The sequence below is a fragment of the Macrosteles quadrilineatus genome, unplaced genomic scaffold (genome assembly GCF_028750875.1).
Source record: "Macrosteles quadrilineatus isolate MER2022 unplaced genomic scaffold, UCM_ALF_1.0 Scaffold_7__1_contigs__length_78375512, whole genome shotgun sequence".
NCBI classification, from domain to species: Eukaryota; Metazoa; Arthropoda; class Insecta; order Hemiptera; family Cicadellidae; genus Macrosteles; species Macrosteles quadrilineatus.
The window spans coordinates 5581378-5602746 of record NW_026542600.1 but is presented as its reverse complement, the minus strand read 5'-3'; the positions used below and the strand labels follow the sequence as shown (position 1 = coordinate 5602746).

At 33.4% G+C, this 21369-nt stretch overlaps 1 protein-coding gene across 7 annotated transcripts in view; it reads right to left on the bottom strand.

The window, feature by feature from the left end:
* Positions 1-8695: 8695 nt before the first annotated feature.
* LOC128998014 (glycine receptor subunit alpha-2-like) overlaps positions 8696-21369 on the bottom strand; it is a 33579-nt gene continuing 20905 nt past the window's right edge. For 5 of the 7 annotated variants that reach the window (XM_054423939.1, XM_054423935.1, XM_054423938.1 and 2 more), the window contains 8 exons: positions 20681-20763; positions 19961-20104; positions 19280-19362; positions 17146-17280; positions 16575-16675; positions 15783-15943; positions 11376-11496; positions 8696-9940 (listed from right to left, as the gene is read on the bottom strand). In XM_054423939.1, the coding sequence (XP_054279914.1) occupies positions 9773-9940; positions 11376-11496; positions 15783-15943; positions 16575-16675; positions 17146-17280; positions 19280-19362; positions 19961-20104; positions 20681-20763 (996 nt within the window). In that variant the 3' untranslated portion in view covers positions 8696-9772. Of the gene's footprint in view, positions 10509-11375; positions 11497-15782; positions 15944-16574; positions 16676-17145; positions 17281-19279; positions 19363-19960; positions 20105-20680; positions 20764-21369 lie in introns of all 7 variants that reach the window. The other 2 variants (XM_054423940.1, XM_054423941.1) reach the window with 2 other exon arrangements.

Genomic DNA, 21369 nt, shown 5'->3' with positions numbered 1-21369 from the left:
AGACCTAGACTTAGGACCGAATTAATGTTTCCTTTGGATGTCCTCAGAGACCAAAAACACTGTCAGTACGAATTGATATTACCGTATATACATCAATATATGTCCGCTAGCACGATAAATCGAGTGGAAATCATCCGGTTTATATGGCATATTGTACAAACTTATAAACCTACGTTTATTGGAATGAGTCTGCAAAACAGACTATGGGAACGGGTTTATGGGGTAAAAAATTGTGTTTATGTTTTGGGCATTGAAACATAAAATGTTTCAATAGGCTACACTATTTTGTATAACTTAAAAAGCAAATAATTTTGTATGTTGAAGTGTCTTTATACATCTGGTAGTTACGTAGAAAAAAATATACATTTGAAATTGCCAATTTACTCTGGTGGAGGACAAAAAAAACTGTTGTAATTTTTTTATATATATTTTGATCAAATTTGACAAATTTGTTTAATTTATATTAAGATATCAATATTTCAATAATAGCTTATTCTCTAAGTGGGAAACACACTAAAATACACCTTTACAAATTCCCCCGATCAGCAATAACAAGTAATCAATCAATTAAAAGGAAAATGAATCTGACGATTAATTTATTTTAGTTTAGACAAGCAATAGTTTAGTGAAAATCTAATCAGGTAAATGAATATTCGCTTCTACAGGTTTGCTACGGTGGGAGAGTAAACTCTTCTGGAACCGAAATAAATTTGCCTCCCACAGCTTGTGACACAAGTATTGATATAATACTTATTATAATATAATACATATTGGAGATGTAGGCTATATATTCTTGATAAACCATATCGTTGGATAAAAATTAGAGCATTTTGTATAACCATTTTACCGTTTTTTAAAGTAGCCGTTTCAGTTCAGTTCTTAGAATTGAAAAGTTTCACATAACAGCATTGTTTACTTTCATAACAGCATAGTTTTACTCATAACAACACGGGTAAAGGACCAATGAGGTTCAAGGATTGAGAGAGAAGAAGTAAAATTGTAATGATTCCAACTTCAACTAATCAGCTGTTCAGGCCAATTTAATTGTTGAGTGGTGCAATTAGTGTTTGGTACAATGTTTCTTTGCATTACTGTCAGTGGCAATGAGAGGTTATAAACGAAAACATATCCTACCTTAGAAGCTATGAGTAGTAATTTTTAGTAATTAAAACACTGTCGTAGGTAAAGTAGAGTACGCAACTCGCATAAATATAGGCTTGTACCTTAAATTTTCTACTCGTGTCTTTAACGCTATCTTTTTACGCAATCGTTGTCTAAAAATACTATAAGGCAATTTTATCTTATGTAGGTAGTCTTGAAACATATAATTGATAAAATTGTTTCTTAAAAAAATAAAAATTAAAAAACCTGTGTTTCTTTATTATATGATTTTATGCTTTTAATCAGCTGTTTTCATCGTTTGACAATCCAAATGTTAACGAAACAGAAGAAACCTCATTTTTAGCGAATTTCCCATATAGGGAATAAGCTATTACCGTAGTACTCATGGTAAGACCTGGACCCGGGACCGATTTTTTATTCATTTTGAGGTCCCTAGAGGCCAAAAATGGCATCCGTTCAAATTCATATATATATATATATATATATATATATATATATGTCCGTTAGCGCGATAGTGAAGCAAAAGTGATCCGATTTTGATGAAATTTGGTACAAACGAGTAAACCTACGTTTATTCAAACGAGATCGCGAACCAGCATGATCGGACCATGGGAACGGGGGTTTATGGGGGCTTTTATGGGGTAAAAATGGGGTTTTCCCCATTTTTGACCCAAAAAACTTAAATTTTTGCAATTTCTTTCCAAACTATTTTGTAGAGCTTAAAAAAACAAATAATTTAGTATATTAAAGCGTTATAATGCGCCTAATGGTTACGGAGAAAATTAAAAAAAATGTAAATTTAAAATTCACATGTTATTCTTATGGAGGATAAGTAAACTGTTGTAGTTTGCTTATTTATTAACATATTTTGCCCAAATTCGGAAAATGTTTTTATTTCTTACTAACTATTAACATTTTACATAAAAAACACTTTAACCCTCCCTGTTGCAGCAAACCTAAGTATGTTAAACTGATTCTATTTAAAAAGGGAATAAATGTGATATTTTTAAGGAGACATTTTAGTGGTTATCCAATCAGGCAAATGGAAATTCGCTTAGTCTGCAGGTTTGCTGCTGCGGGGGTATTTATTTTTACGTTGCTATGTAGGTTTGCTATAACCCATTTCCTTTTGTTTGTTAATTGAAAAATATAATAGTTTTAAAAGTGCTGTTCCTGCACTTGCCTCAATTATTTCCGTCCTCGGCCCCGGGATACATACGTGTATAATACATGTTGATATACCTTCGTTCCAAGTTTCATGAACATGTCTACATTCTAAGTGGTTATTTTGCCAAATGTATTGAATTTGCTGACCGGGGTCGACAAAATAGGGATTTCCCTCGGCTTCGCCTCATACGTAAGATTTACTCTCTCGAGCTAGGCTATGCCTCGCGCTTGAAATTTGAGCGAGCACCATTTTCGGTATCAGCAATGAACTATACTATTTATGCATAATATCCTGCTATCATTGCAATTTGAATTATTAATAGGTTTGTACTAATGTATGCATGAAATGAACTGATGTGCATTATCTTTATATCTGAGAAAGTAAAGACAATTTAGTAAACTTAGTAGGCGAACTTTATTTTAACGCGATTAAAAAAGTACCGAATACAGTATTAAACTTTCGAATATTTTCTCTTCTTTCTTTAACCTAATTAAGGACTTAATATTGATTTCTAGAGCACAAAAGATGGGATTTCGGAAATAATATAAAGTGATACATTTGATATAGTTACACACATTCTAAATATTACCTACGGAATTACAAATATATATATATAAATGATGTAAATAAAGTTATGCAGAGTGTTCAAAAAAAGGTGGGGAAATAATTTACGTAGTGATTCCTTGGTTCAAAATAAAGAGGTAATCAAGAATAAATTTTTTTTCCAAAATCACTTATTTAACCAGATATCTTACTTACTTACTTGCTTACTTACTTGTGTTGATCCCACTAGTAGCTTTCCAGCCGTGGTCGTCAAAGTTGTTTAATTTTCAGGTAGGGCCTATCTTCTCTTAATCCTCCAAAAATTCTTCCAACTTGTAATAGGCCTTTTCTATTAAATAATTTTTGAGGTTTTTCTTGAATAAATTTTTGTCTTGGCAGCTTCTTATTTCTTCTGGCAATTTATTATATATCTTACTTGCAGTATGATATGGTCCAGCTGTTACCAATGATGTTCGGTGACAATTCAGGTGTATATGGTTTTGTTGCCTGGTGTTGTAATTATGTACTTCATGGTTGCGTTTGAAGACTTCCGGAAATTTCCATATCATCATAGCTGATTCCAATATATAAACGGAGGTAAGGGTGGGAACTTTAAGATTAATAAAAAGTGGTCTGCAATGTTCTAAAAAATGGGTTTTACAAATTATTCTAATAATTCTCTTCTGTAGTAGAAATACTCTGTTTGCTTCACTGCCATATATCGGCCATTTTGTACGTTTTACATAAACATTTTTATCTTAGAATTTTTTTACCGATCTTTATGAAACTTGGTATGTATGTTAAAATAGAAGAGACCATGTTGAGAAAAAATTTCATCTTGATTCAACAAAAAATTTTAAAATGGCGGCCATTTTAATTTTTTAAACTTAAATTACTAAAAGATGGCTGATTTTATGATAAATTTCAAGAACACTTTTATTTGGCATTTTTAATTCTCTATCAAACGATAAGTCCAAGTTGAAAAAGACCGAATAAGAAGTAACTTAAATATTGCGGGGTTAAGTTGAAAAATGGGGCAAACCTGGCTAGCTTAGCCTTTTTCTACCCCATTTTACAACTAGAAATAGTAATATTTCATCTATTTCTTATTCGATTTTTGAACTTGGTACCGTTAGATACGGAAACAAAAATACTAAAAAAAGTTTTCTTGACATTCTTTCATAAAATCTGCCATTTTGTAGTAATTCAATTTTGAAACACTAAAATGGCCGCCATTTTGACAGTTTAAGTTGAATCAAGATGCACTATAATTCTAACATTGGTCTTTTCTAACTATACACACATAGCAAGTTTCATAATGATCGGTTGAAAAAATTCAAAAGATAAAAATACTCATGTAAAAAATACGAAATGGTGGATAGCTGGTCAACAAAGTGATTTTGGAAGAAATGTTATTCTTGATTTTCACTTTATTTTGACCCAAGGGATCACCACGTAAATTATGTCCCCACCTTTTTTGAACACCCTGTATAAATCTAAAAGCCAAATAAAGAGATGAGATAAAGTAAAAGCCATTTTATATTGCAAGTAATTATATTTCCATTAAAAAGCAAGTATAACGTCAAAAAAACTTCAAAAGTAAAATACATGAATTGTTGAGGAAGAGCAGTTTCACTATTGGAATCTAACTGTAGGAAGTTCTATTTTGTCTCTTCTAAAATATAATGCTACCAGTAAATTCTTGAATCTTCAATTTTTACCGCACCTATTTCATGTGTTACATTAATTTATTCTTAAAATATATTCATGGAATGGAGTTTAGGGGTAAATTTTAGGGTTGGTACCTCAAGGTTAAATCTACTGCATGTGCATATATCTCTAATTAAAGCCAAATTAAGTACGGTATACTAGTATTTACAATCAGTCAATTATGTACTAAATAATCAGTAATTATTTTATCAAGCTAATATTTGATGTAAGCTCTGATACATAAAGTCTCTGATTTAAAGAACACTATATAAATCAGTCAGTAAATGATTATTTTATTTTTTTATTTTATAGTTGTAAGATACAACACAAACATCGCCGCTCACAACTGTTTTGCTGAGTTTAAATAACTCAGAAAATAATCAGCTTTTACAATATTTATTATGATTATAACAAATATTTATAAGTGTTTTGATGCACCAAACAAAAACAGATACATTTTATAACACAGATGGTTCAACTAAATAACCGTAACTTAGTTCCAGATCCTTGAAAAAATACTGCCTTTACAAGGGTAATGGTTGCACAAACAACCCTTACGCTAAAATTTAGTGAGCTTTATTTAAACAAAGTTTGGTACTAAAGAACCAATTTCGATCAAATGTAAAACAGACAAAAGTAGTGACAGTATTATATTTTTTTAATCAACAGTGTAAAAACACAGCTCATATTTTCAATATTGACTATACTTATCCTTAAACCAGTTATTAAAATACGAATTCTTATCTGTATAAAGTACATTTCTTACTTCATAATGTACACAAATTAATTAGAAATGTTTTCATTTATACTGTTTGAATTACTATAATTGAAAAAAAAACTATTTATTTCAGAAATATAAATAATACATAAATATGTATGTTCAAAAATACTCTGAAATAATAATTATTTACTAAAGAATTGTTTGATATAATTACATTGGCTGTCCAGATATTAATAATGGATGTTTTGAAGGTCTTATAAGAATGAAAACATTATACCATTAGTATTTAAGAATTATTTTAAGCTTAAATTTGTTTTGGCTGTTTCAAATGACGCGCAAACTAGAAGTTCAATTTTTGACTATTGTATATAAAGGATGAATTTTAAATGAGTTCCCCCCTACTTTTTTCTACATTTCTTAAGATATCAACTTCGGACCACGTCAGATCATTGAAGTGTAGTAAGTACTTAGTTTTGACTGGGTGTACATTTTTAGCCGCCTTCTTGGATCCGCCATATTGGATACAAATTCTTTTTTTCAAATGTAAAGGCAGGGTTGTGACCCATTGTTTCAAACTAGAATAATTTTACGCTGATTACAATGCCGCAATTAGTTTTTAAAAATCTTGATCCGTTCTAAAGTTATGAGGACTTTTTATAACTTTATTTTTAGCCCATTTTAACATTGTGCATTTGCAAATTAAGACCATAATCCCAAAATAGTGCTAGATAAAGATAAGTATACACCACCATTCATTGTCGACCTATTATCACTTGGTTATGACGGATTTATTTTTTTCGGCCGCCATCTTGGATCTGCCATTTTGAAATGTGATAAATTAATTTAAATATGAAGGTGGTGGTTTTAGCAAGATATGGCAGCAATAGTGACAGATCTACTTGACTTAACTGTCAATTTCTAAATTGTATTAACTGGGAAAGCTTTGAGTTTCAGAAAGATGAGTTCTGTCTTGGGTTGCTGGGCTGGAGTAAATCGCCCCCCTTTCACCAAAGTCTGAGCATTATTTTTCCAAGTATTTATTAAGTAATTAGTATTTTCTTCGTATATTTATGAATGGTTTTATTTTGTATGTTTTTGTGTGTGTCTTTATACTTCACCTTACATACAGGGTTGGGCAAATGTGTGGATACCCCTAGTTAACTTTTTAACGCGTTGCAATAGGAAAACCTAACTCGACACATATTTACAACATAAGAAATTGCACTTTTTCATCAAAGTTACAACTTTGCCCCAGCCCCCAAAATGGGGTATTTTGGGGGCAGCCCCAAATTTTCAAATGTAAACACCCCCATTGTCAAATGTGACCCCTCATTTTAAAGTGTTTATTAAGAGAAATTGAATGGCGCAAACCAGAGGTCAATATCGCACGCCTAATCAAAATGGCAGCCATTTTAAATTAACATGAGCAATCATGATAAAGTCTGGACACCCCCAGTTATCTTTATAACGTGTGGCAGTGGGAAAACCAAACTTGGCACATGTTTACAACATAAAAAAATGCACTTTTTCATTTAAGTTAGAACTTGTACCCGGCCCCCAAAATGGGGTATTTTGGGGGCAGCCCCAAATTTTTAAAATAAACACCTATCATATGACCCCTCATTTTAAATGGTTTCTCAAGACAAATTAAATGGCGCAAACTAGATGTCAATATCACACCCCTAATCAAAATGGCAGTCATTTTGGAATATCCCCTATTAATTTTTTAACAGTTTATAGCTGGAAAGCTGAACTCAGCATACCTTTATGAAAAAAGAGAATTCACCTTTTGGTCAGTATTAAAATATTTAATTTTTAAAGTTAACTGGGGGTGTCTAGACTTTATCATGATTGCTCATCTTAAATAATTAAAATGGCTGCCATTTTGATTAGGCGTGGGATATTGACCTCTGGTTTGCGCCATTCAATTTCCCTTGATAAACCCTTTAAAATGATGGGTCACATGATAGGTGTTTACATTTGAAAATTTGGGGCTGCCCCCAAAATACCCCATTTTGGGGGCTGGGGCAAAGTTGTAACTTTGATGAAAAAGTGCAATTTCTTATGTTGTAAATATGTGCCGAGTTTGGTTTTCCTATTGCAACGCGTTTAAAAGTTAACTAGGGGTATCCACACATTTGCCCAACCCTGTAGTTTCTTCTCGTATCATTGTAAATAATCAATTATTGAATTTGTAATTTCTCACTTATGTGTTACTTGCTTTACTTTACTTTTTTTTGTTACTTACTCACTTATATGTACTGTAAGTGTTAAATCTGTCTGCTATTTTCGAGCTTTGATATTGTTAAAAATCTTTTTTTGATTCCTGGACATATAATGTAAAATGGCGAACGCCGTGTAACAAATAAATTAATGTGGTCACATACCACACAACAAGAAACACCCTTAATTTGTTGTTTTATCGGTTTTCAAATAGGTATACAATAAGTATATTATTAAAAAAAAAAACTTTAACTAGCCTTAATGCAATGCATATCACATCAATGGATTATTTGCTAAGCAGTAATTTGAAGCACTAGTAACTTAAAATAAGGTAAACCACAGACATTAAATGACTTAGAACATGAAATTTGTTGTTCACCACATTATTGTTAACGTTTATGTCACTTCGGGTGATGAATTACTTCCTGATAGTCAAAATAAACTATTTATAAACTGTGCATCTCACCGATTTTGTCCTTATGTATAACATATAAATTATTTTATATTTTATATTCATATGAGTTACATGAGTGTTTTATACCGATTGTTTCCTCATGTCCAAAATAATTGCTAAACACTAAAACTATAATCGTTGTTGTTATTGCCTGTTGTAAAGTTACCGTCATTACTGCTTGTTACTTGTTACCATTATTACTAGGCATAGTCTTCTTGTTGTTATTTATTGTAATTTTTAGGTCCCACTCATGTATTTATTGCCAGCTTCCTTATTTATTATTATTGCACGATTTTTGTAACCACTGATATTAACTTATTATTTGCTACTTATGTATAGTTCATAGTTCGACAAAATTGTATTAATGGAGAAACCGTTGGAATAAATAAATAAATAAATAAATAAATAACTAAAGGCATCAAATTTACTTACCTTCAAGGGCAATACTATGTGTTTTAACATAATCTTATTTTAAGGTCTACAGAAAACTCATAAGTAACATTTCTCAATATCTTAACCATAAATTTAAATCTGGCACATCCATTTGGTAAACAGAGACTTTACTGGAAGCACTAACTGTATTTTTTCAAACGTATTTCCATCCTGTATAAAGCTATTTATACATATATTGCAAAAAAAATATCCTTCTAACTGAGGGATTCCCGAACATTTTTGTATTTGAGCAGCCCACCCTAAATAAAAAAAATATTCAAGTGCCCCCCCCCCTCCCATTACACACTAAAATGTTTGTCAATGAGAAAATACAAGTAGCCTACTGCGTTGAAAGCTAAATATTTATTTTCACTGTTACAAAACAATAGTACAAATTTAAATTTAAGTTGAACAAGTATTGTAAATAAAGTTTTATAGAGATCAATGAAGTGTATTTTCAAACTGGTTCGTGTTTTTACTAGGATCACACTAAGTTCTTCCAGCAAGACCTAGAAATTTTGTCAAATAAATTTATTTCTATTCCACATAAAAAAGAAACACTCATTCACACTAAAAATGCTTATAAATTGTCGCTTAAGTTTGTGTGTCATATTGGGATATGCTTTTAAAGGATTTACCCAAAATTATGATTCGCCGTTTTGTCATAGTGGTATATGTCAGAAATTTGGATTTATTAGATCTAAAACATTCCTTGAGATGTTTCGTGATGTTGAACCAGCCATTTGTCAATTTGTTAATATTTCCATTAGCTGTTTAAGAAAACAGTTTTGTAATACATATTCTTTAAATACCTTTAGCCTTTAGCCCCTAGTTTGAGAAACCCTGTGATAACTATATACAGCGCAGTTTTACTAAATAGCAATACATAATTCAAAATGTGCACCTGCTACATTAAGTTTATCTGGTTAAGCTCAAAGTATAAGTTTACTTACTAACTCTACTTATTACAATTCCGAAATGGTTTTCGGGGTAAAATGAATAGTAATAATAATATTACTCTGTGAAATACAATTCTCGCCCGTAAAATCGTCCAGTATTTGTTTGGTGCAGAGCAATTAAGAGGCAATTTCGTACGTATCAACTACTCATATTATGAAATTTAATTATGAGAAATAACAAAAACATAAAACATGAACATTATAACCTATAATTGTTGACAGTTAAGATAAGCACTTAAGTCTACAGTGTCTTTGCTGAATGGCAGAGACAAGCCTCGAATCGCAAATACTTAATATTACACTTAATCGATATGTTACAAAAGCATCTATTTACAAAGTTCTGCCATGGTACGAATGCAAAATTACAAATTATGTACAAAATCGTTATTTGTTACTTATTTATAACAAAATCGAGGTTACAGCAGAAGATCTGCAATTAATTACAAGAACTCAGCAAACTTTATCCAGTAGGAACAATTAAGAATGAAGAAAAGAAGCGGGAAGAAGACTCTAGAAAATCTGTCTATGTTGATGGCTCGGGTGCGATTCCGTTGTGCTTGGGATGGTCTAGGTGGCACGGCCGGTTGTCCGGTCAATAGGCGAGCGTTCTCCTAGGACAAACAACACTACAACAACCACTAAATAACCGCACATCCACAGTCCGTTGTGCTTGGGATGGTCTAGGTGGCACGGCCGGTTGTCCGGTCAATAGGCGAGCGTTCTCCTAGGACAAACAACATTACAACAACCACTAAATAACCGCACATCCACAGTCCGTTGTGCTTGGGATGGTCTAGGTGGCACGGCCGGTTGTCCGGTCAATAGGCGAGCGTTCTCCTAGGACAAACAACACTACAACAACCACTAAATAACCGCACATCCACAGTCCGTTGTGCTTGGGATGGTCTAGGTGGCACGGCCGGTTGTCCGGTCAATAGGCGAGCGTTCTCCTAGGACAAACAACATTACAACAACCACTAAATAACCGCACATCCACAGTCCGTTGTGCTTGGGATGGTCTAGGTGGCACGGCCGGTTGTCCGGTCAATAGGCGAGCGTTCTCCTAGGACAAACAACACTACAACAACCACTAAATAACCGCACATCCACAGTCCGTTGTGCTTGGGATGGTCTAGGTGGCACGGCCGGTTGTCCGGTCAATAGGCGAGCGTTCTCCTAGGACAAACAACACTACAACAACCACTAAATAACCGCACATCCACAGTCCGTTGTGCTTGGGATGGTCTAGGTGGCACGCCACATCCACAGATTCCTTGACGAAACAAATACAAATTGAATTGCAAGTGAAATGTGACCCCACCAGGTTGAGAGCATTTCACTTCAAAAGCATGGAAAATAATTTTACCTCAATTGAAAAGGGTAGCAGAAACTGAAGAATAAAAAATGGCTTCCAAGGTTTGAAATGGTATGAGAATAGAGAAAGCCTTAGTTACGGGTAACTAATCCCGTAGACTTGGGAAGAGAGGAGATGTGGGTTGGGGTGTGAAGTGCTGGAAAACTGAAAATATTCCCAATCAAGTTGGTTCCCTTGGAGCCAGGTGTTTGGGGGATCAGTGTAAGGCACTGAGGGAACACCTTCAATTAGCAGAGACTTCTGGGATTTGATAAAAAAAGGCCTGGAAGAGGGAGCTATAATATATACATTAGATGGATACAATTGCAGGGTTTGGGTTATCACAAGCAAAAACTTCAGAAAACATATTAGAGAAAGTTTCCCTCGTATCGGGTGAGAACTTTCTAGCAGCTGCAAAAGTGGACGTTTAAATACAGTTTATATCCTAGCCAATAATTGCTTTCAGACCTTACTCTCAGTATGCATAATGGTCAGTCAGACAGGAGCACAGTCTTCAGTTGCAGATAAAATCTGCAGAATATTCGCTGCCACAAACAAACAAAGTATTTGTATAAGTTGGCCCTCAGGTAGCAAATAAATGTAATTGTAAAACAAAAATAACTAAATAAATAATAACTAAAATATAAACTCTCGTACGGGACTCAATGTACATGTTGATGATACATTACCTTAGCAGCAAGGTCGAAGATCTTGTCTGGTTTGAGGACCTCCGTGGGCTTTGGAGGTAAGTCAGAGTCTCCCAAAACAATATTAACTAGACAGTACTCCATGAGCGCCATGAACACAAATCTGCAACATCAAGGAACATACTGTAGTATGAGACTACGTTGATAGGTTAATATCACACACATTCAATGGTACAGTAAGACGAGATCGGTTTGATTGGGGTTTCTGTATATCATCTATTGTTGCATCTATTGTTGCATCATTGTTTTTTGTAACTGTTACATCAAGGAAATATATAGAATTGTTGTTTTCGTGGTCCATTTTGAATTTAGTAGTATTAAATTGTTAAAATATTGAGATGATTAAAAGTGTTTGAGCTTGTAACATTTCCCATTAAAATCGTCATATTTATTACCTATTTAAATAACCCTAATTTTAATAAGTAATTAGGTTTGCTGCTACAAGGAAGGTAATAAGGTGTGTGTTTTTTTAATTGGCAATTTGATAGTTTAGTATTATACAAACAAATTTGCCAAATTCGATTAAAATATGTCCATAAAAGAGCAAACTAGAACAGTTTATTCTCCGTACAAATAACATGGGAAGTTTAATTTATAATTTTTGGAATTTTCTGCGTTACTGTTATTAATTTAAATACCCCCGCCGCAGCAAACCTGCAGACTAAGCGAATTTCCATTTGACTGATTGGATTTACACTGAAATGTCTACTTAAAAATATAACATTTATTCCCGATTTAAATAGAATTAGTTTAACAAGTACTTAGGTTTGCTGCATCAGGGAGGGTAAAATTGTTTTTTTTTTTGTAAAATGTTAATAGTTAGTAAGAAATAAAAACATTTTCCAAATTTGATCAAAATATGTTCATAAACAAGCAAACTACAACAGTTAACTTATTCTCCATAAGAATAACATGGGAATTTTAAATTTACAATTTTTTGGAATTTTCTCTGTAACCGTTAGGCGCATAATAACGCTTCAATAATATACTAAATTATTTGTTTTTTTAAGCTCTACAAAATGGTTTGGAAATAAATTGCAAAATTTTAAGTTTTTTGGGTCAAAAATGGGAAAAACCTATTTTTACCCCATAAAACCCCCCGTAAACACCCGTTCCCATGGTCCGATCGTGCTGGATCGCGAACTCGTTCGAATAAACGTAGGTTTACACGTTTGTACCAAATTTCATCAAAATCGGATCATTTTTGCTCGAGTTATCGTGCTGACGGACACATATATATATATATATATATATATATATAAATATATAAATATATAAATATATAAATATATATATATATATATATGAATTTGAACGGATGGTGTTTTTGGCCTCTAGGGACCTCAAAACGAAAAAAAAAATTGGTCCCGCGTCCAGGTCTTACCATGAGTACTACGGTAATAGCTTATTCCCTATATGGGAAATTCGCTAAAAATTATTTAGTGTTAGAACTCGTGTATATAAAAAACTAAAAATTAAATAAAAAGAACTTTTCCAATATTATATATAAACAAACTGGTTTAATTCTGAAACATTAACAAATAATTAAACATTTCTCTTTTACTAAATTGTTGTGTTCCCTTAAAATTCTTACAACAACTCTTCTCGTTCATTTTATAAATTAAAACATGAAACATCTGTTAATAAAAAACAAAGACTAACAAATAATTAAATTTGATGTTGATTAATCTTGAATTTGTACTATATAAAAAATTACTCAATTTCCAACACTTTAGTATACTAAATTATTATTTGTGTTTTAAGCTAAAATAGTTTGGAACGAAATTTTAGAGAAATCAATATTCAAACATGTAACAGCAATAACGACTTCTGCTGGTAGACTGACCCGCAAAACATATATGTACTGCGTCCCTGCGTTGAAACTATTGAAGGTGACAAAATATATTCCGTGCAATTAAAAACGGCCCCGGAAAGATGTGATCAGGAGGTGAAGTACACTCATCTCCATTCTTACTTGGCTTAAAATACCCACTTTGTATGTTCACCATTTCAGATTAAAGTATTAAAGTAAAGTATTAGTTACATTATACTTCAGTAACAGTTTAATTGCAGTTAAAAAACTACATGAAAACACATTTCTGGTCTGTTTAAGGGGTTCAACGCAGATCAAATATAAAACCCAAAAGGAAGTAAACATTAAACTTTGGAGACAAAGTAGTAGTAGTCAATTATTAAAATTGAATGTTGATGTAACTCAGTTACGGTTTAAGGGGGGAAATCGTAAATCAGTTTTTCTATAAAATAAACTCAAATATAACTAATCAATTGTTAGGTGTACTGAGTTTACACGCCAAAAGACCACAGGGAAAACTAAGATACGATTCCCCCGCCGCAGCAAACCTGCAGACTAAGCGAGTTTCCATAATTTACCTGGTTAAATTTTCACTAAAATATTTCCTTATGCACATGTCGGATTTATTTCCTATTTAAATAGCATTAGTTTTATGAGTATTTAGGTTCACTACTTTTGTTGAAATGTTAATAGCTTAGTATGAATTGGACAAACTTGTATAATTTTACCAAAATAAATCCCTAAACAAGCAAAATACTGTAAAATGGTTTATTTATTCTCCATAAGAAAAACGTAGGAATATTAAATTTACAAATTTGAAATGTTATCCAAAGACATGAGGCATAAAATAACGCTTCATTATACTAAATTATTTTAATTTTAAGCTCTACAAACTAGATTATAAATAAATTGTACAACTTTTTTTGGTGGGTTGAAATAGGAAAACCCAATTTTTGCCACGTAAAAATGCCCCGTGCCCCACGTAACCACGTCCCCATACATCATGCTGGTTCGGAAGTTTACTCGTTTGTACCGAGTTTCATCAAAATCGGACGATTTTTACTCAAGGTATCGTGCTAACGGACACATATACAGGGTGTCACACGATATACGTAGCGGGCTCTGCAGAACCAATCATAACCAAAATACCCCCGCCGCAGCAAACCTGCCGACTAAGCGAATTTCCATTTGTCTTAATTGATTTTCAATTAAATATATTTTAATAACATTAGGTTTAACGAGTACCTAGGTTTGCTGCTACAAGGAAACTAATAAAGTGTGTTTTTTTGTAAAATATTGATAGCTTAGTACAAAATAAATAAATTTGATCAAAATACAAAATATATCCATAAACAAGCAAACTATATTTGACAATATTCTCCATAAGAATAACATGGGAATTTTAAATTTAAATTTTTTTAATTTTCTCCGTTACTATTAATCGAACAAAAATACTTTCATATGAAAGTATTTTTGTTCGATGAATAGTAACAAAAATACCCAGTACACACACAGTACAGTACAATACAGTACAATACAGTTTAGTAGTAGTAGGCCCTAAATTCATTGTTTTTTAAGCTCTTTAAAAAGGTCTAAAGAGAAATTGGGAAATTTTGTGTTTTGAGGGTCAAAAGTGAGACAAACCAATTTTTACCCCATAAAATCCCCCGTAAAGCCCCGTTTCTACTGTCCGATCATGCTGGTTCGCGAACTCATTCAAGTTTATCCCGCTTTACACCTTTAAACCAAATTTCATAAAAATCGGACAAAAATTACTCAAGTTATCGCGTTCACGGACGTATATATAAGTCTATATATATATATATAAATTTGAACGAATGGTGTTTTTGGCCTCTGGGGACATCAAAATTAAAAAGTAAATCGGTCCCGGGTCTAGGTCTTACCGTGCCACCTACGGTAATAGCTACTTCCCTATAGGGAAATTCGCTAAAATGAGTCGAAAATGCTATTTATTATTATTTTTTACTTCCGCTTGTTTCAGTCATAATCCTCCATTTTGCAGTTTTACAAAAATATTATAATAACTCAAAGCCTCTTCGTTATATTTCATGAAACTTGGTAATCTTCAACGTAATTGTTCCTAAAAGTCTAAATTTGTGTATAAAATTTTATAACCTTCAAAATGGTGGCCTTTTGAATATACCAAAGTTAAATTTCATGAAAACATGATTTTAAACCAAAATTAAGCATGTCATTATCATTATCATCATTATGCATGTATATTATGTATGTTATGTTAAAGCACGACTTAATTCAAATCCAATTCTACGGTTGATAAATGATCTAGTTATGGATATTCTAATGTAAAATTAAAAATAGCGCCCATTTCATTTTCAATTTTTTAAATGGTTAAAATCCTAAAGGATACTAAATAATTAAATAAAATAGGCATAGTTTATCAACTAAAGCGTCTTTAGGATCTTAAACATTGTAAACATAAAAACAAAATGACTGCCATGATTAAATTTACGAATCTCTTAAATAAAGTTCATAGCCTATAGTTTAAATCAAATTTGTACGTGTGATACATAGCTACTTGTTGGTGAAGTACCTACACGGTACAGGCTGACATAAAAGCATCGACTGCCTTTAGATAGGAGACAGGAGGAAGCGACGCCTGAGACTTGGCGTGTTGAGTAGAAAGAGTCAGCAGGGATGTCACCCCTAGGGTCACTCTCGCTGGGGCAGCCTCGGGTTTGATCCAGAAAGACACCCACTGGAATAGTCAATGGATTATTAAAGCAGGGGCTTACACATAAGTGCACACCTTGTTGCAAGGCCTAATACTGTAGGTGCATAGTGAAGAGGTAGAGGTAGAGATAACGCTGAAGTTGGAGGTAAATATTGATATAGAGGTGAATTTGGACGTAGAGATGTGGAGGTGAAGGTGGAAGTAGAGGAAGAGGTAGAGGTGGAGATAAATCTGAAGTTAGAGGTAAATATTGAGGTAGAGGTAAATGTGCACGTAGAAATGTGGAGGTGAATGTGGAAGTAGAGATATAGGTAGAGGTAGAGGTAGAGATAAAGCTGAAGTTAGAGGTAAATATTGAGGTAGAGGTGAATGTGGACGTAGAGATGTGGAGGTGAAGGTGGAAGTAGAGGAAGAGGTAGAGGTGGAGATAAATCTGAAGTTAGAGGTAAATATTGAGGTAGAGGTAAATGTGCACGTAGAAATGTGGAGGTGAATGTGGAAGTAGAGATATAGGTAGAGGTTAGAGGGAGAGTGGGAGGTGGCTTTTATTACCTCCGTGTGTTCCTCTACTCCCTCCTCGTGCCAGTGATACAGGATAAAACCAACAGATAATATTCCATATACTGGCCATGGTCAATAGAATAGGATAACTTACCGACATGATAACTATGAGACAGGTTGGTATGTATGTATGGAAGAGGTAGTAACCCAGCCGTCGTTTGAGCACAAACACCACCTCCAGGCATGTAAAGTTACCTGCAAAAATACTTAAAGATTAAAACTCCGTAGACATATTTCAGACCAAAATGAGATATTAAATGAGATATTAAATGAGATATTAAATTTAAATTATCGTAACTGTTGCTGGAGAAAAAAAAACCAAAAAACTGTATTTTAAATTAATTACTCTGCGACTTTCTGTTCTCCTGTGGCAAACCGTTAGTAAAATAACGACATAGAAAAAACCGTTTCCCTTTCTCTTTGGACCTTGAAGCTACCACTCAACCCTAACTCAAATACTTAAATTTTAACTTGCCCCGAAGATGGAGTGCTGCAACGCATCCGACACGTCACGACGGATCGAATTTTCGCAAGTTAAAAAACGACATGATCTCCAGAAGACCGGACTCCACGGTTTCCAATGTGTAAACAGGGTTTAAAATATTAGTATTCTTAAACGAAGGTTCGTGAATCCCAATAACACCAAAAACATTTAAGTGACTTACCAGTGGAGTATACTTGGGTGCAGTCGGCTGTGTAGTTCTTGACCAGCTGGAGTTGAGGGAGTTCAATATTCTCATCAACCACAAGCGGGACATCAGGGTCCCACTGGAATATCATATCGTCCGTTGTGTGAGAAACTGAAACAGTTCAGTGACACTAGATGCATTCTTTACATTTACAGTACAAGGGAACGGTCGAATCAGTGGTGTTTTTACTAATACAGGGCGAGTCAGACCACACGTGCACATACAACGGGGTATACAATCGCTTGTGTAAATCACTGACTCACTGATCAGGTATACAAATGTTTACCACTTCTAGAATAGCTAGGGATCTGAATTTTTTGTGGAGGTCCGTTTCGGTCCCAAACCACCCAGAAAAAAATTACATCCCCCCAAATTATCTCAAATCTCCTTTTTTTTAGAAAACACATTTTTTTACGGCTGTAGCTCGAAAACTGTACTAACAAAGATTTGAAAGAATATTCACAGTCATAAATCAAATTTTCTATAAGACACTCTTCGTTTTTCGAAAATCGCACTCCTTACTTTAAAAAAACGTCTTACTTCGAAAATTGTAACTTTCTTAACTTTAATTTTTTAAATTACTTTTCGAGTGTTTATTTGCACTTTCAGTGATCCAAACATTGAAAGAAAAGTGCCTAAGTCACATTTTAAAATTGTAACCCACAAAAAATTGAAATGGTGGGTTTTCAATAAAAAGGGTAGTTTTTTAACGCTTGTTGGACCAAACCGTTGTGCACGGGTGATCTGATTTACTCTGCATAGCGAACACCTTTTGCTATATAGCATCAATAATTATTGATAGCCCGATAAATATACACCTGGATCCAGGATTGAAATGCTTTATCAGTGAACAGGAATATATCAGGCTAATGTGGTACGGAGCAATGAATTAAGACTAAGAATAACGGAGAGAATATTCTTAGGTTACAGCCACGATTAAATCCAGCACACACATACGATTTTTATATCTAATAATCAGTACCTCTAAATACATTTTAGTTTCAATAATTGTACCATTTAAATAATAAGTATAATTAAAATTATCCTATCCAAAAATCACCATCCTTAATTATCGGGCATTTATGCAAAATAGGCATTCATCCGGTTATAAATAGGCCTACCCGGTTATTTTATGTCATGCATCTTAATTGAATTATAATAATGCACACAGAAAAATATATTTCACTAAAGACTTCCATGATCTGATTCCATACAAACGTGGATTGTTGTATTTATAAATCAATAAACTTAGATAGATTATCATAGGCGAGCATTGGGGCAATGAAATACGAGAAAAATAATAGTTTTGGACGTTTTGGTTAAGCCATTTTTCACGATCATCCTATTGTATGGAAGTGGGTATGTCAACAGCAGTGGCTTCACATGCGTTTCCAGACTGCTGTTACTGGTTGATACCAACTGCTCAACAGAAATTCCCTGCGAATCCCTGTCAATAGGCTCTGCTACGGATTTGGTCTCGACCTACACTGGGCCCGGCTTTCACATCATTAGGCTCTGACTCGTGAACCCATTTTTTGGTCGTCGCTTATATAGTCCGGGACCAGCGTCTGGTCGCGGACTATGAAGTCCCGAGCTCGTGAACCGCCCCTAAATGTTTGTTTTAGAACTAAGAAGCCAAATTCTAATTTACTAGAATTCGGGATTGAGATATGTTTATATTAAATGCAATGCAATATTGGTATAAAAGCCAAAAAGAGGAGATTTTTGTTATATTTTTAAAATTTCTTAAATCAAAATCTTCCGATTAAATTGCGTAATATCCGGGGGTATATTCCGGTGATATGGTAAACCTAGACAATCTAACAAACTTATCTTCAGGAAGAACTGTTTATATTGGAATTAATACTAATTTGAAATAATAACTCCGCCAATATATATGAATTCATATATATTGGCGGAGTTATTATTTCAAATTAGTAACAAACTTATAACTATTTAATTTTGACTGTTTCATTTAAACTAGTTAACAGTTTAACTATATAATTTTTGCCCATGCAGCCAATGGAGTCTGATTCACTAAATGTAATAGCTACTATAGCTACTAAAGTAGGTAAAGATAACTACTATAGGTTGTATTGTAATAACTTACGACTCTCCATTTGTAATTTACATTCTTGTGTATCGTGGGGATAGATCATGAAGTTCATAGCACAGGATAGAGTCAGCGTCAATCTGTGAATGGTAAACAAGTTTATGTCAAAAATTGAAACTATTTTTTTATTTAAAATTGTGTTCCGAATTTGTTAATCGTAAATAATATACGAATATCTAATTTATAATAAATAAAAATACTACTTTGCAGCTCATTTTGAATTTAAATGGACAATCAATACGAAACCCAATTATTTTACATGATTATATCCCAAATTCAATTTAAATGCACCTACAATGTAGGCATATATAGGTATAATCGTAGAAAACTGAGGAAGTCAACTAGATAAATTGGAATTTTTAAAGCAAATTATAATTAATTGTAGAATAAGCAGGCGAAGTATCGTTTTAAATTGAGTTAAAGTTAAAGGGTTAAACCTTCTCAGGAAGAGGTTAGTTTTTACCTTAGGGAATTGAGGAATTAAACCGATTTAAAAGTGGGTTTTGTAATATACAGTATGTTAATTGTTAACAAAGTAAAGTGCATGATAAAAATACAGCTCATCACACTGACCAACGGTATCTTTTTGACCGTCCCTTGCTTTCGAAGCTGTTGTTGTAAAGATACACTTTAGGTCCAAGTGATGAACTATTTTATTACAGAAAGTAATTCCCTTACTTGACCATGTAGAGGATGGTCTTATCCTTGTACAGCCACATGTAGTGATTCGGGATCGTCATGGTTTGGAAGGTAACCGCTTTGGCATTCTTGAAAAAGGAATCTGGTCGCCACATATTTTTGAGCCATTCTACCTCCAATAATCTGGAAACATCAAGTTTTTATTCAATCTGAATAAACATAAACATCCTGTCGATTAATCGTTATAATTACGTTATTTGTTTGGTTGACTAATAGGTACAGTGTTTAGGCTGGTTCCGCCCGTTTTAGGCCTATTGCATAGGGCGTGTTGTCTTTTTAATTTTTGGGTGGTTAAAAGATTTTCCACAATTTTAACCAAAGAAATAAACTTTTTAATATTTATTTTCTTATGGTATCATAACCAAATGGAAACCACTAATCGTAATATCCTAATGTAAATATAATTTCGTTGCATTCAAAACATTTAGTCGGTATTAGTGCACCCAGAGGTCACTAACATAATATACCAACGATATACATCCCTACACATAAAAAGAGACTTCAGTATTTAAAGAGGGTGAAAAGTCAATTAATTATATAACTAAATTTGTTTGGGTTACAACAAATAAATGTTGGAAACCCAAGACCACAAACTAAATAGAAGTAATTAAATGAATAATAAATACGTCTAATTAAAACGGCTCACCAAGCAAAAGGAACTTGTTTGTAGTGATCTATGTGGTTGAAAGAATTCCCTACCTATATTCTGAGGTCATGTTTTCAGGCAACGTTAGTCTGTTGTCCTTCCACGTCTGAGCAAAGAAAATGTCTGCAGCGTATGTCTGAAAATCGGGCACAGTTTTAACATAACTAATCTTCATAAGCTAATGTTTAGTAACGTAAAGAAGGTTCTGTATTCAGCTGGTGTCTCTAGGGCAGAGCTTGTGGATGAACATTTACCACAATCTATCATCTTCAGTACATTAATCAACCGATTTTAGTGTAATCTTTTGTCTTTTTCTCTACGTTGTCGGACGATATTTTGTCATGGCGCCTAACTATTAGGTTTATTTATGTAATTGATCAGCACCTTATTGTTTTATTTATTATTTTAATTAATTATTATGGTACTAAAATTGTGGTGAACAAAAATCCCCGTAGTATTGTCAAGTGATCCTTTTTTTCGTTAGACAACCACGGTTTTTTGTATAGTTGTTCGGATTTCTTAAGTAGGCCAGAATATGTTGTTATTGTTACCTTTAAACGTATTGGTTCTGTTGTGAAAAATCAACAAAACTAATTGGCTCGTGTTATTGAAACATAAAAAGGCCTTATATTCCTTATTTCTAACTTAAAATGTATCAGTACAATTCATACTGAACAGTTTGTACTGTACCGGCTCACCCCCTTTCCCCAGCTCTGTACGTCGACAATCAGGCCTTTGAGCC